At 40.0% G+C, this 16,321-nt stretch overlaps 2 protein-coding genes across 8 annotated transcripts in view; one reads left to right on the top strand and one right to left on the bottom strand.

The window, feature by feature from the left end:
• LOC120416544 (uncharacterized) overlaps positions 1–16,321 on the top strand; it is a 161,455-nt gene that overhangs the window by 85,212 nt on the left and 59,922 nt on the right. For 6 of the 7 annotated variants that reach the window (XM_052710078.1, XM_052710079.1, XM_039578275.2 and 3 more), the window contains one exon: positions 9,733–11,114. In XM_052710078.1, coding sequence (XP_052566038.1) covers positions 9,749–11,114 — 1,366 coding nt within the window. In that variant the 5' untranslated portion in view covers positions 9,733–9,748. Of the gene's footprint in view, positions 1–9,515; positions 9,668–9,732; positions 11,115–16,321 lie in introns of those variants that run through there. The other variant, XM_052710080.1, reaches the window with a different exon arrangement.
• LOC120416548 (uncharacterized) lies at positions 1,324–3,732 on the bottom strand. The gene is made up of 5 exons (XM_039578278.2): positions 3,438–3,732; positions 3,003–3,383; positions 2,759–2,930; positions 2,568–2,647; positions 1,324–1,655 (listed from the first exon to the last, which is right to left on the bottom strand). The coding sequence occupies exons 1-5, from the start codon at positions 3,691–3,693 to the stop codon at positions 1,468–1,470; spliced, it is 1,077 nt and encodes a 358-aa protein (XP_039434212.1). The 5' UTR covers positions 3,694–3,732; the 3' UTR covers positions 1,324–1,467.

Here is a 16,321-nt window from a genome sequence, read left to right as displayed (position 1 = left end):
CGTTCCATTGAAAAATGAAACTGGATTTGCCCCTTTTGTGTTAAGATCAAGAACCTCTGCTAAACATTATGCTACGGTTAATGCGAGAATGGTCACGGTTCTAAGCAGATTTTTGTAGTTTACTATAAATAATAAAACAATGTCCCTCCAGTTAAGAATTTATTGACCGTTGGGATTATGCACGTCGTCATGATGAAGAAAATTGTCCAAATTTTAGTTGAAGAGACCTAGGTGTAAGAAGACAATTACGACTGCTTGTTCCGGCTGTGAAATTCTGGTCTTCGGTGCCGGGAAGTAGCTATGTTCGTGCCGGCTTGTCGGACGGATGATGAAAAACGGACGAGATGGACGAATGCTCGGAATTTCGTCGTTGAATAGGGCGATTGGTTACCCGTTTCGTTACCTTGCAGCTTGTCCAATCTTCCAATGCCATTTGGGGCTGTAAACTTTTGTAATAATGTCATACTGATAAATATTACAGATTGTCAAGGGAGACAATCTGTAATAAATATACAGATTTCTTTCGTCCACAATTTATTAGTTTTTTTATCCACAATATTGTTGAATTTATAGCCAATTCCACGTAAATTCAATTAACAATCACCCAAAATTGGGCAGCAATCGTCCGAGAAAATCATGGCCTCGAGTCGTGAGAATAATTATACCGTTTACGGACTCAGCGAACACAGCTCGAAGTGGCCGATACAATTATGCCCTCGAGCTCATTAGAAAAAAAAAATAACCCGTCAAAAAATTCAAAAGTTCCAACTACGAGAATCGAGACAGGAACCTTTAACAGACCATCTCAATGACTTAACTGCCTCGGCTACCACAGCTTGGTGACTAGATTGTGGTCAGAAGTCGATGCATTACACTTGTTTTGTGTTGATGGTGTGATGGAAAATCAATTTGCCAACTGTGATGAAAATTTTTCCGCAGCACTCTAGCGCGGTGCAAAGTGCGCAAAGTTGACAGTTCTCAGTCCTGCAAAGCAGTGTGATGAAAAAATCTAGGCCTAGCACGATTGACACAAAACTCTAGGAATTGCTGCAAGGCGCAATACAATAAAATTGTTTTTTTTTTGTTCCTGAAATACAGCTTAACAAAATGGCGCTCATTTAAGCCACAAATGCACCTGCAACAAGCTATCACAAAGATGTTTTGTCTGTTTTCAATAATATTTACGGTTTATTGGGATTACAGTTATTTTTTTACACTTTTGTCTTCAATTTAAAAAAGAAATAATTCTATTTTAAATCATTTTCTCATTTGTTGTGTAGATAACATTTTTCTCTCTAGTTCTAAGAACATGCTGCTTTATTTGTTCTCATTTTATTTTTATTTTATTTTTTTCAACAAAAAGTACAATCTAGAATCTAAATTTTGAACTAATTTAATTTAAAATTTAAGGAGATAATCCAGTATCAAAAATACAAGGAAAAATAAATTTGATTTTGAAAAATAAATCTAAGGTAGCACATAAGCACTGCAGTCATCCTCGGGTGAAACCGCACTGGCCACCACAAACCCATCCCGATCCACGCAAAACAGTTCCCCGTTGTTGTCCTGCAGCTTGGCATAGTTTCCATTCCCGTCGCACAGCAGCTTCAACTCCAACCCGGCTCCGGCGAAAATCTTCTGGTCGCGGGCACAATCTGGAAAAATTAGATATCAGCATAAATTGTGTAACAATGCTACAGTCTATTTTAATTCACAGATGAACGATGAAATTTCACTTTTCTTGTAGAGTCATCTAACACTTAAATCTGCGTTGGTTGGTTCAGGCTCTCGAAATGAATGAACGACTGCAGATGCGAAGAGAACGCATCACAATAAGTCGTATTTCACTGCTGATGAAACTAATCTCGCGCTTCATCATCGTCACGGGTAATCTTTACTGCTCGTGACGGTCTAAACGTCCTATTTGCATAGCTTAAGTAATAGCATGAAATTAGGTAATTAGCTAATTTTGGTGGGTTTATTTAACAATTTAAATTTCTGCATTAAATGATCTTAAAATCATCGAAATTTCTCGCGAGGTGCGTAAAGGCCTCAGTTTACTCTTCTTCATTTCACTTTGCTTTGCGCGTCGTCGACTCAGCAAAGGCCGTTCAGCAGCAGCTGACGCAGTTTATGTTTATGTTTGGTCGGTCAAGTGAGGAGGCAAAAAGTGAGAGTATACGGCTTTAGTAAACAAGCGGCTCTGGTCTATCGCTGCGGTGTTTGCTGCTGATGTTAGTGTTTGCAAGTATGGTAGTGGAGTGGGTAGCGGTGATTTACTTGGCGGGTAGTATACTTATAGGCGATTTTAAGAGGAGGCATTGATGCACAGAAGATTATTGAGTAGGTTTTTGAGCACTAAAATAGCATAACAAATTTAGTTTGTTTGGTTTTGTTATTTTAAATCTACCTAAGTAATTTGTTCCTTAATACATTTTTTTTAAAGATGTAAGCGAATTGAATGTGTCAAAAATAATTTATCAATTTTTTTTTTAAATTCGTGTAGTTGTACCATTCATATTCAGAAAATGGGGTAGACTGAAGAACATATATCTAGATGTACTCACTGCAAGTCATCTGCTTGAGCTTGAGGGTGCTCGTCTGGAACTGTGCAATCCGTTGCCCATCGCGCCATGTGCAATATGCGCTGAAATTGGAATTTTATTACACGTTCTGCGTTTTTGTGTGTTTTCCCCAGACTTGGAGTGGGGTAAATTCCATTGTATTAAATTGTAGTAGCCCAGCAGCATACACTTACATTCCCTCCTGCACCTCGTACGGCCCGTAACTCCCGTCGTAATCGCACACCACGTCCGCGAGGGCCACCTCGGTGTGACCGTGGACGGTGAACTTTTGCTGGACCAGCTTCTGGGCGGTGGCCGCACTTTCGCACTGTCGCAGGTACCGGTCCCCGTGCTGGGTGCTGTTGTCTGTGTCACATATAAATGGCTTTAGTGAATGTTCTAATGGATTCATGACTCCCCCGCGAAATGGCCACTTACAGCAGGGTAGCTTGGTCCACATGGACGGCAACACGGCGGGAACCTGCGGCAGGGGTTGACCCGTTTTTGGTTCAACACACCAGCAGACGCCGCCGTCACACTGAAGCGGTTCAAAGTTTCCATTTGAAGAGCAGTGCAGAGTCACGTCCTGGCGTCCACTGGCTTCCAGGTCGGACCTCAAGCGACTGCAGGCACAAGTCATGTCCGTAGCTCGGCCGCGCCATTCCGAGCCGAAAATCCTACGTCCAGTTGATGAGTAGCAGAAGCATCGTCCATGCAGCAGATCTCCACGACACTGCACGGGATGAAAACGGCCCGAACTGTCACAAGTTGGCGTCCACGAGATTTCCGGTGGGACGTGTTCCGCGGACAAGCAGCTACCTAAAAAATTTAAGCTTAGAATCAGTCTTCAACATCCCAACTAAAAAAACTCACTAGAATCCAGCACGCAAGATCCGCTCCTGCACGTCAGTCCCGGTAGACACGGACTCAACGCGCCACATCCCGAATCGTGGAGTCCCAGCCCTTGGACGCAGCCCGGGCAGCAACCGTCCAGCGATGCGCTCGGATGCCAGTGACCTTTGGGGCAGTCGACCCGGCCGATGCAGCCGAGAGTGCTCGAGCATGGGGTGATATTTTGGGCGTTGACGGTGATGGTCGTAACGATGAGCAAAAGCAGAAGATTATCCATTTTGAACCATTGACGTTCGCAATGAAACTAATAGTTTTTACAAGCTGCCTTTGCGGCTATTGGGTCGAACACTTGAACCACTTGAAATCGCAATTGTGAGGGATTACACAAACACATACATTAACGTCAATGTCGGAGTTGCTTCACGATCTTATCAGGATCGAGCATTTCTGACAAAAAGATTTGTTATCAGGATTCCGAGTTCCGGTTGTGTCTTGAGTCATTTGGATTGTGTCACGTTCCCCAGAAAACCATTCCCCCGAAAACCATTCCCCAGAAAACCGTTCCCCAGAAAACCATTACCCAGAATGTACCATTTCCCAGAAAACTATTCCCCAGAATGTACCATTTCCCAGAAAACCATTCCCCAGAAAAGTTTTTTTTCGAAAAATCAAAGTAGTTTCAAATATTAGTTTGTTTGAAATTTCTTAGAAAATATAAAAATTGGACAAGGTTATTTTACCCATGCCAAGAAATTTTTCTTTTTTTGACAACAATTCTTGAGAAAATAACAGAAAATTTTAATATGACTCGTTCTATTATTCTAAGAAATTTTCCCTTCTTTTTCAGTCATGTTAAATTTGTTATATAAATGCCGAATAAATTGCAGTTTCTTTTTATTTCTTGTTTTCCGCGAATGCTATTTTTATTTTGCAAAGAAGAAAAATGTTTGTTAAAATTAAAATATGATTATGGGTGTCTTAGGTATAATTCCATTTGACATATTGGACTATGGCATATTGCTCATTTTGCATGATTATTGAAATTTTCTAAATTTGATTTTAGGTGACAAAATTTAATTTATCATTTTTGGAAGAAGAAAACTCTCTTTTTTTTCTTGTATTCTTTCTTGTTTCCATAAGGAAAAACTCTCTTGACTAGTGATAACAAATTTAAAAAGTTGTGTAAGTGGTCAAGTATTTTTTCCCTTACTTAAAAAAGGGAAAATTAAACCCGTGTCGCAGTTATAATAACAAGGCTATAAATTTTTCCCTTCCTTACAGAAGGGAAAACTCTCCTCCTCCCTTTTAAAGGTAAAATTCAACTTGTATCAGTCAGTTAAGTTTTCCTTTCTTTAAAGAAGGGAAAACTTTCTAGCCTTGTAATAACTGCTGACACAAGTTAACGTGGTGATTATTGCACTCGAGCGTAATATTTCAATCTTTATTTCTCGCATCACGATCGAGATTTTTCGATCTAAATATTACGAATATAACGATAATTTGTTAATGGTAAGTCAAAAAAACCAAAGCTTCAAAAATGTCATAAATTAAAAACATTTTCAAAATTCTCAAAAAAAATCAAAAAGTTTGAAATTCAAAAATCAAAATTAAAGAGAAAAGAAATTTTAAAATTTAAAAAAATCAAAGATTATGAATTTTATTTTTTTTAGTTTTTTGAAAATTTATAATTTTGATTTTTTTTTTGAATTTTTCGAAATTTTGGAAACTTTAAAAATTTTGGAAATTTTGGAAATTTTGGGAAATTTTGGAAATTTTGGAAATTTAGGTAATTTTAGAAATTTTGTAAATTTTGAAAATTTGGAAATTTTGGAAATTAAGTTATTTTTAAAACTTTTGTAAATTAAAAAAATTTGAAAATTTTGGAAATTTTGGAAATTTCTTAAATTTTGGAAATTTTGGAAATTTGGAAAATTTTGAAAACATGCAGAAATCTTGAAAATTTTGGATTTTTTTTTGAAATTTTGGAAATAATTATAATCACCACGATAAATATTTCTGGGGAACGGTACATTCTGGGGAATGGTTTTCTGGGGAACGGTTCATTCTGGGGAATTGATTTCTGGGGAATGGTATTCGGGGGAATGGTTTTCTGGGGAACGTGACACAATCGTCATTTGATTTATGAAAAAGTGTTACGATATAGGTTTGAACTGTAATCTTAATTTAGAACACTTTTTATTTGTTTTACCTATAAATCGTGTTCTACGAAAAAAATAACTTCACTTGTTTTATGTTAAGCTCATAGTTAGTCGAAAAACGAGGTGGCATCGATAGGCTTATTTGTCTGCAAAATGATATTTAAATACGAATAAAAAAAAAACAAACAGAATGTTATGGAATCGAACACTCTACCCCCGATGGTTGGTCACTTTTTCGTTTGCCTCAAGTCAAACTAAAAAGTGACGAACTGTCACTTTTTACACGTGACCCCGTTCGTTTGACAACAGTTGGTGTCAAACCATCGGGGTTTGAGTGTACTGGAAACTGTTCAAAGTATCCAAGCAGTAGCCTTCAAAATATTGTTAAAATCTAGCGTTTTTTTAAAGGTCCAATAAGCTACACTCAAACCCCGATGGTTTGACACCAACTGTTGTCAAACGAACGGGGTCACGTTTTAGTTTGACACCCCTTTTACACGGAGTTCACACACACTAACAAACGTTTGTTTTGATAGTGTGCGTGAGCGCCGTGTAAAAAGTGACAGTTCATCACTTTTTAGTTTGACTTTGACCAACCAACGGGGTACAAACTAAAAAAGTGTCAAACGAAAAAGTGACCAACCACCGGGGGTTGAGTGTATTGTGTTTCATATGTATATCGGACCTATTAAAAAAAAACAAACCCTACAAATATTCAAATGTTAGTTAACTATAATTATGAAAACAAACAGGATTATTTTAATACTTTTAAAGTGTGATGTTTTTCTCAATGAAAAATGAGTTTAAAACGGACTGTGTTATCGGATTCTTTGGACAATTGTACAATATGCACAGTAGGGTGCCCAGAAAAAATGACACAATCAAAAAACGTTTTTTTGGATTATTTTAAGCATCTGTGTAAATTTTGAGCGAAATTTGTTGAGATTAACCCATTGATACCCATTGGTGAAAAAACGTTTTTCATACAAAAATTACTTTTTTAAATCGCTAATAACTTTTCAGGGTCGAGCTTTACAGCTTTGGTATGTTGTACAAAGTTGTATATCATTAAATTTCCGATAAGAATCGCACTTTTGGGAATATTTGAATGGAAGTAGCGCACCCTGCAGACCAAACCGTAAGAAAATATTTGGCTCAGAGTCCTAAAATAGGTCAAGGAACAATATTCAGCTTGTGGAGCGAGGTTTTGAGAAAACGTCCCATATTCTGGGTACCCTAATGCACAGCTAATATAAGATTCTAGGTTATATGTTTTAGGCGTTATTGGCATAGAATACTTCCTGATTTTTAGGCATTTCTGTAAATAATTTGGAAATATTTTGAATCCTGCTACAAAATTGGTTTTGATGGCAACAAACATTGATATTTTTATGAAAAAATAAAAAAAAAAAACAATTTCGGAAGAATTTTGATCAAACTTGAAAGTTAGCAAAATTAGTTAAACAAACATTTAAGCGTAAATTTTTCAAATGAAGCACCACAAGAAAATACAGTGCCACCTTGTTTCGGGCAACACATTTTTTTTAAACAATTCTGCTTGCCAAAAATCAACGTAATTTTTAAAAATGTTTTTATTGTGTAAAGTTAGATTAGTTTTCGATCAACAATTAAAAATAAAAATAAGTTAGTCTCATTAATCAGTTTTTTTTTTTCGACGAGAGGAAAAAACGAAATGGCACTGTAATCGTAAATCAGTATCTTTAGAAGGAATTTTCTGATTGGTTTGGCGTTATGGTCCTAAAGGACACGGAAAAAATCAATTATTATATTTGATCAATTCCTAATATATTTTTTAATTTTTTAATGTGTCTTAAAAAAACTAAAGGCATCGTTTTTGCTAGAATTAAGGATGGTGCATAATCTGGTACCGGAGTTGTGCATTTTTGAAAAAAATGATGATTTTTGTGGATAAATGGAACGTATTGTAATACACAATTTTAAATTAATTTTTAAATGCACTTCAAAGTTAATAGAAAATAAAATCACGGCACCGTTTTCAAGTTGGAGGCATTTTTAGGTTTAAATTTTCCATTACAATTTCTGCAAAAGATTTTTTCAAATACATGAGTAATTTCCTTTTTTTGGTTGGTTTGCTGGTTACTGAGATTAAGTCTCTTAATGTTAAAATTTTGTGAAAAATATGTTTTTTTCTCAATATCATCAATCAAAGTAATTTTTACTAAGGATATGTCGAAAACTATTTTTTATTCTTTGTTATAGAGTTTTTCAGCCGAAGGCTGGTTCAACTACGGAAACTATTAATTCGATGAATTAAAAACATCAAACTTTTGCCTGAGTGAATTGGACAATTCTCTACGAAATCGGTCTTTTTTTTTAGAATTTTAATTTTTGTATTTTTTAATCCGACTGAAACTTTTTTGGTGCCTTCGGTATGCCCAAAGAAACCATTTTGCATCATAAGTTTGTCCATATAATTTTCCATACAAATTTGGCAGCTGTCCATAAAAAAACGATTTATGAAATTCAAAAATCTGTATCTTTTGAAGGAATTTTTTGATCGATTTGGTGTCTTCGGCAAAGTTGTAGGTATGGATACAAAAAAAAATCGAATTACCGAAATCTGAGAGAACTGCTCTTCTGGAGCTTGCCTTACTGTTAGGTGGGCCAGACAGTTCGGCCTCGGAATTCCTGTCATGAAACTGGCGAAATTCTGAAATGGGTTATTGGGAGCAATGCAAGGGCTAACACCACCAGAAACCCGGAACATAGGTAATCTGTATCAGCATAATCCAAGTCCGATAATCTCATTTATGCAACTGGTCGTACCGCTTGCTTAGGGCGAATCCCAGACCTTTACCCATCACAACTACAAACTCCACGCGACGCTTACGCAGCCTTGTTGTTTAAATTCGATCAAATTTGGTCGAGTTCCACAATAGAGCTGGGAAAAAGAGCCAGCGGTTTCACTACCTATTTCTAAGCGTCAACATTTCCCATGCTCCGTATCCTTTTTCCTTCCCGGTTAATGGTGGAGATGGGAGCGGCCGGCAATGGATGGCTTTCATTGTGTTGCCTGAATTGTTATGGTAGAATTGGTTTTAATTCCCTTTAACCAATTTCTAAGCAACATGGACTGGACAATCATTACATATACATGACGAAATCCAGTCTGCAACCCGCTGAGATCACCATCTCCATGCGAATGCGAATGCATAAACCATGTCTGAAAAAAAACTATACTTTCCCATAATTTCACTACCGGACAGCTGGAATTTATTGAGTTGGAAGGACACACACATGGAAAAAACCTGGATTAACAAGGTTGTTTAAGTTATTACCATTTATACACGGATAGAAATCAGTGTAACCTTATTAACACTGGGTTTCCAAAATCGTCAACATTTTTTTGATTTCGCTGTAAATGTTTTCAAAATCATTGCTGTTCATAATCGGAAAAAAATGTTTATAGAAATTCTATCCGTGTAAAATTAATTAGAGATCAGAAATATCTCGTGATTCAACCAAACAAAATACCATCAGATCACTTCATTGTTCCGCGTACAAGATAAATTCGTATACTTATAACCTGGTAGAAATAAAAACGCATTCCATAGATTACGAGGCGTTACCCAAAGTCCCATCAAGTCGCAGTCTCTATCATCGTCGTCGTCGTCGTTTCTAATTCTAATGACTCGCATCATGCCCCGTACCCGATTTGGCATCTTCCCTCCACAATAATACCTACAATAACATCCGAAGGTACCAACAACACCGCGGCGAGCTTCCATTATTCCGAATTGTGCGGCCCGGCCGTATCTTATCAGTTTTATGAACCTCTCGCGGAGCGGCGCGAAGCTACGACGACCAAGACTATCTTGTTTGCTGGCGATTTTGCCGACCTATTATAGTGTGTCCGAGGGCACGTGGGGCCCGGGCGCGCTCATTGACGGCGGCGGGTTTCGTCGGTGATTTTTCAGAGTGTCTCGCGGGCCGAGTGTGATTATACTGCTTGGTTGGGAGGTTTTGAGTAGTGTTTTGTTGGAATTCCTCCCGATTGGAGGTGGAAGATTGTTTGTTCGTTTGAGTTATTTTTTTAGAATTGACAAAATGGTTAGAATCTTGGAGGGATGTGCGTAATGAGGTTTCTAATTTGCGTTTTTCTGTGTTATTTGCAGGTTTTCTCCAGCCAAGATGGACAAATCGGCTGCGGCGGCAGCCGCTGCAGCAGCAGCAGCAGCAGCTCAAGGAGCTTCCGGGCCTAAGGTGTCGCAAATCGCGAATCTGTTCCAGCGAAAACCGGTGGAGCAGCCACAGGATCCGGCGAAAGAACTGGTCAACCAGCCATCGCCCACAGCTACGGTAGTACGGACGGAGTCGCACGCGGCGCGGTTCAACAACGCTCGGGCACTGTTCGAGAAGCTCGGCGAAGGTCGTGTTAACAGGCCACCGCCGTTTAGTATTAAGATGTCACATTCCAACAGCAAAGAGGACAATTTGTCGGAGATTGGATCCGAGCAGGATCGGTCACCGTCGCCGAAGCGGAGGCACCATCCGGTCGCGAACGGGATCAGCAAGCTTGACTCCAACAGGATATTAAACCAGTCCCGACTCAAGTCGGAGAAGCCGGAAAAGCCGGAGAAACCAGAGCGGAAGTTCAACTCGCGGGAGTTGATTGAGAAACAGAAGAACTGGACGTCACACTTCTCCAAAACGAGAACATCCAAGGGCGGCGACTTCACCAGGTGTGATATTATAAGGACTGTTCCGGGCACGGGGATCATCCCCGGAGGAGGACCTCCGGCCAACGGCGGATGTTCCGTCACCACAAATGGCACCTCTTCCAAAGAATACAACAACAACCAGCGATCGGAGATCCAGAACATCCCGTTGCCACAACCGCCCCCACCACCGCCCCTAGCGGTCGTCACCCACAGGTTACAATCCCCGAGCGAACCACCCCCAAGTCCCCCAAAAAGACAAACCCCTCCTCCACCACCCCCGGAGAAGGGTCCCCGCAACATTCGCCAGAGCTCATTCCCGTCCCCAACCAAAGCTCCCCCGGCAGTCCCGCCCCACGCAACGGATCCCTGCTCACTAAGCCCAACCAAAATCAGCCCAGAAAAGCTCAAGTCCCCGCTCCGCCAACCAGAACCACCGCCACCGGCCGCCGCCCTCCCCCCAGTCGCCCCCATCCGGAACAAGTCCGAAGAACCCCCGGAGAAGGGCGTCCGCAAGAAATCGCTCGAAACCACGCTGGACGACCAGCTTCCCATCCCGATCCCCCCGAAAACCTTCAAGTACCCCGAGCTGGGCGGACTCCGCCGGCAGTCCACCGAAAAGGACAGCGGAGCAAGTGGCCTCACCTCACCCGCCCACGCCATCAGCTCATCGCCGTCCCCAGGCGCGAGTGCCTCTTCGGGGCCGTCTTCCCCCATTCACACCGAGGACGAAAAGCAGGAGAACGAACCCACGGAGAAGGCTCGGACGACTATTACGGAGGTCGCTGCCAGCAGCAAGCTGGACGAGGACGAGGGCGTTGCGGCGGAGGAAAAAAGTGGTAAGTCGGAGAGGAGTGATAAGGAAATGTCGTTGGTTTGGTGGTGGTACTAAATGGTAGTTAATTGATTTAATTATGTAATGATTTATCGGAGCCGTCAAGGCGGTGGGTTTGATAACGGTGGGGTGAGCCGTTCAAATTTCATGCTGCTTTGGGCGCAGCAATTAAGTTTGTTTAGTGTTGATTTCAGCTTGGTTTGGGAATTCTCCGCTAACATTTCAAAAAGGGCTATTAACACATTGCCTTTGCATAAGAAATAACGCTATTTGAAATAAAAACGACACATTGTGGCAATTCAGATATCTGAAACGAATTTAAGGAAAAAAAAACTCCAGAAAACATTTTTGAGAATGTTTTGGAGAACTTCCCTTACCTCCATAAAAAAGTGGAGTCGTCTCTTAACTTATTTTTACTTTCCCTCGGTGTGTGGTGGAATTTAATTTATGATTTTGGTCCTTTTTAAACTGAAATTCTAATTTAAAAAATTTGAAAAACTATTTCAAAGGAGTTAACGTTGCAAACATTTTTTTTATTTGAAAATCGAATCATTCTACTCATAAATGTTTATTTAGAAGTTAACATTTCCTTTTATGTTTAAATTATAAAAAAAATATCATTCTTGATGTTTTAATCGCTGATATTTTCATGTAGAGCAATTCTCTGAGATTTCGGTCTTTCGATTTTTATTGTATTTTTTTAATCCTGGAGTCTTCGGTATGCCCAAAGAAGCCATTTTGCATCATTAGTTTGTCCATATAATTTCCGATACAAATTTGGCAGCTGTCCATACAAAAATGAGAATTTTTTGATCGATTTGGTGTCTTCGGCAAAGTCGTAGGTATGGCTAAAGACTACACTAAAAAATGATACACGGTAAATTTTTTTTTTTCTATATTTTGCTTTTTTGAACATTGTTGATGCGACCTTTAGTTGCTGAGATATTGCCATGCAAAGGCTTAAAAAGCAGGAAAATCAAGACTAACATTTCAAAAGAGCCAAACCTTCAATATTACGCCTTTTTGAAATGTTAGTCTTGATTTGAAAATTTTGAAAATATTGTTATCGAAAAACTCGGAATATTTCACGAATATTTTAACATTGTAAATCAGACCATTAGTTTCTCATATATCAACGTTAAAAAATGGGGGGTTGTTTGGGTGAGACTTAGAAAACATAAATTTTCCTGTTTTTAAGCCTTTGCGTGGCAATATCTCAGCAGCTAAAGGTCATATCAACAAAGTTCAAAAATGCAAAATATAGACATTTTTTTCAGCTTTTCATTTTTTTTTCAAAAGTAGGCAAACATGTGCACTGCCCCTGATCGCATAAATGTCCCATATACATTTTCATCGATTTCGAGTTATTGATGCAGTTTGGTTCAAAATTGTGTGCTCTTTTAAAAAGCCTATAACATCCAGTACTTTGTTCTAGAAATCAGGAGGAAATCCAGTTTTTTCGCGAAAACTTAACACGTAGCCTTATGTATGGGACAAACTTCAAATGCGTTTTTCTTAAAATGAAATTAATGAAAAGATTGCATTTTATGTCCCCTAAAACACAACAGAAAATAAACATGAGCATGAGCATGGTTGACTGCCAATGAGCTGCTACTCCGTTATTGACGGATCAGCAGAAGTTACACAATGAACCAACAGATGAATAGTGGGAGCTAATCATCCTCACTGTATAACCCCTGAAGATCTCTGCGTTTAGTGCCCACCCAAGGAGATGCAGTTCAACAAAGGTAGGAATGTTAGTCCGATATTTGAAGTTGCAGACTCATCAGACACAGAGTTTGTTGTTCTATACCTGTTGACACCGCGTGAGACCGTTGAATCCACAGCATCTTCTTCAGGCATCACGGGAAGTGGGGGAAGGAAAGGGAAGGTCAGGATTCATCTTGGTAGATGATATGACCAGAATGTGAGACATAATCGTTGCCTTCCGAGCTTCCACATTACGACTTATCAATTCTTCAATCGCGTAATTTTTTAATTCTTACCGCCGGCGTGCCATCCGAGCAACGATGCCATGGTCTTTCAAAATGAAATGTAATTATAATTAACGATTTACGTGCAATTGAAAATAGATCAGGATTCAATCTTAGTAGGTGATATGGATAGAAAGTAAAACATAATCGATGCCTCCCGAGTTACGACGCTATAAGAAGGACTTATCAATTCTTCACTCGCGTAATGTTTACTTCTTACCGCCGGCGTGCCATCCGAGCAACGATGCTATGGGATGGGCTTCCAAAACTAAATGAACTTAGATTTACGTGTTATTCGATGTCATGTAAACCTCAAATAGTGTTCATATACCCAACTGTTTCAATCAATTCTAAAAACTTCGTTGAATTCTTCGCGCACGATTTATTCACAGCAAACTTCGCCACGAATTTACCCCGTCCGGAACGCAAGCAACCGACTCAACTGCAGAAATTCAACATATACACGACAACGCGAATCCCTTTTTCAATGATTCTAGAATCTTCCACCACTTTCTCGCGGATTCTCGCGCGCGACATCATACACTGATCCCCCCGACGAACACCACACGACTCAAAACACATCAGAAAATAAACAAAATTAAAAATAGTGATTTTTTTGCAAATCAAGATTTTGTGACAAAAAGTGAAATTAAAAATCACAAAAAAATACCGTGTATCACCTTTTTTCAGTGTAGTCGTTATCAATACCTACAACTTTGCCGAAGACACCAAATCGATCAAAAAATTCCTTCAAAAGATATAGATTTTTGAATTCTTATATATCATTTTTGTATGGGCAGCTGCCAAATGGCTTCTTTGGGCATAGCGAAGGCACTAGAAAAGTTTCACCTGGATTAAAAAATACAAAAATTAAAACTCTTAATAAAAGACCGATTTCGTAGAGAATTGCTAACCTTAGCTTGAATTTCTAATGTTGTGGATTTTTGTTTAGTTTCAAAGAGTTCATTGCAAACAATTAAGAAATGATTTGATTGGATTGGAACAAGCACAACATAACCAAAACATACTATCATTGCACGAAAATCGTTGAACGCAGACGCAACAAAAAATGTTGTTCAAACTTCGAAGTGACAAACTGCACTGTGTCTGGCAAAATGGACTTCACGTCCGAGTCCATGACTTGACGCGTTCGTTCGGTTTCAAATTGAATCCAGCGAGGACATAACATGGTCAACAAACATCTGTCTGAATGAGATCTGGTCCAAGTCGAACCGAGAGAGATATCGTCGGTGGTGTGGTAAATTTGCACAATATTGTATACGATTTTTCTTAATCATGAAAATACTTTGTACAATTAAAACAGACTTGTTTTGTTTTTTTTAAATAAAAGACTGTGGCAATATTGAACATCACCATCATCACATGTGGTACCTTATATTTCACCACTTCTCAACAGCGGTACTGGTGTTAAACTCCAGCAAAAACCATGGCATCAATGTGTCCGCCGGTCCGCGGTCATTTCGGTTTGTTTAGGTTTGGAAAGGTCGTTGGCTAGGAGGGGAAATTTATGTTGGCCAACCCGTCTTGCTGGTAGTCTTGCGGTTTCAGGATTTGCGGGTCGCGAAGAGAAATACACCAAGCCAAAGCCGTCAATAAAACTACCAAATTCACACTTTCTCTCGATTCTGTTGAACGGATTAGAGGCATAGACGTGATAAACTGTAACAATTCTGTGTATTACTTAGAGCAATTGTTTTCACAGTTGAAACGTTTAGCCCCAAGTTTAGGAAGTTGGTCAAAGTTGATTTTTCAAGCAACTTTATTCAAATTTTGAACTCATTTCTATCCGATTGAATGCAATCAAAAGCGCCATTAATCAATAGATACCTTGCGTGCAGCGAGTGGGCGTGGGACGATTTTTTTGCTAGCAATTATCTCCCCAAAAACGCCCCCTCCCCACGCGGTAGGATGATTAATGACCATGTCGTTAGTCCAGAACTCGTAATACTACCTGGCGCGTGGGGGTTCACTCTCCGGTCACGATTCCTTCCCGAGGCGAGCAAGGTGCCGGGTGTTGAGCGTGTCAAATTGGCTGATAAATTCGTTGCACTCAAAGAACTTTAAATTCTTACCGGCAGCAGCACTGCTGGTCTCTCTGAACGCAGCGTGGGCTTTTGTCGGTTTCTAAGTTACAACCGGTAGCCCGTTGAAAGGCATTGTGACTGCGGCGTGGTCCATGGGAACCTTTGCCAGGCTGCCCAGCGGAGGGTTGACATGTAAATTATTAGATTAACCGGCATTGGCTGAGCATCAAGGTACAAAGTCGGGGTCCAGACTGAAACCATGCCAGCAGTGACTCAATTACGGCCAATCGGCTGCAATTTGCTTGTTCAATTGATTGAGGCCCGGGAAGTGTTAATTGCACACGTTTATCTCGACCTACGTATTACCCACCTATCCGGTCCGGCGTTTGACAGACAGTTGGATAAACATTGTAACAGGTGGTGGGCTCTGCTCATTCCAGAGCGGGAACTGAACTATCTCCAATGTTGCCGTGCTTCCAGACAGGGGAAGAAATTCTGGCAGTGTTGCCATATTTGAAAACTTCTCTTCTCTCCGAGTATACAATTAAAAACTCAACAACTACAAAATAAAACCCTCTTTTGCAATCGTAAAACTTCCTGACAACCCGGAAATGTTGAAACCTCCACGATAGAACGTCGAGTGTCTCTAGACCGCCGCTAGTACAATGTCTACCACATCTCATTGACGATCCCGGTTTTCGTGCTCGGTTCTACAATGCATCCACAATATCCAGATGCTGGCTCTTGGAATGCATCTCGTCTCACAGACACACTAAAGAGCCTCCCCCTCCCCCCTTACCTTGAATCGTACGTGCCCAGGCATCCAAGTTCTGGACTTGAGTCTGCGCACACACAAACGTGTATCATCTTTTACATTACAACGGACGGGAGGCTGTTGTGTAACAAATATAATAGCTTTACCGGATGGGGAACGACCAAACTTGGGAGCAATGTTTGCTGGAATGGGGTACACACTTCAGGGTTTAAAAGTGTGGGAGTTTTTGGAGGATTTTCCTATTGGGTTAAGGAACTCGAGAGTTATGGATTTTTCTGCACAAAACGGTTCATGAAAAGAAGTTTTTCATATTAGTTGGTACACACCAAATTTTGGATTGCCTTAGGTTATCTAAGCCCGCTCTCACGCTCACTAGTACGCCATTTGTTTTGCTGGC

This window comes from Culex pipiens, chromosome 3, assembly GCF_016801865.2.
Source record: "Culex pipiens pallens isolate TS chromosome 3, TS_CPP_V2, whole genome shotgun sequence".
Taxonomy (NCBI): Eukaryota; Metazoa; Arthropoda; class Insecta; order Diptera; family Culicidae; genus Culex; species Culex pipiens.
Note: the sequence above shows the minus strand (reverse complement) of the source record. Positions and strands in the feature narration are given on the sequence as shown.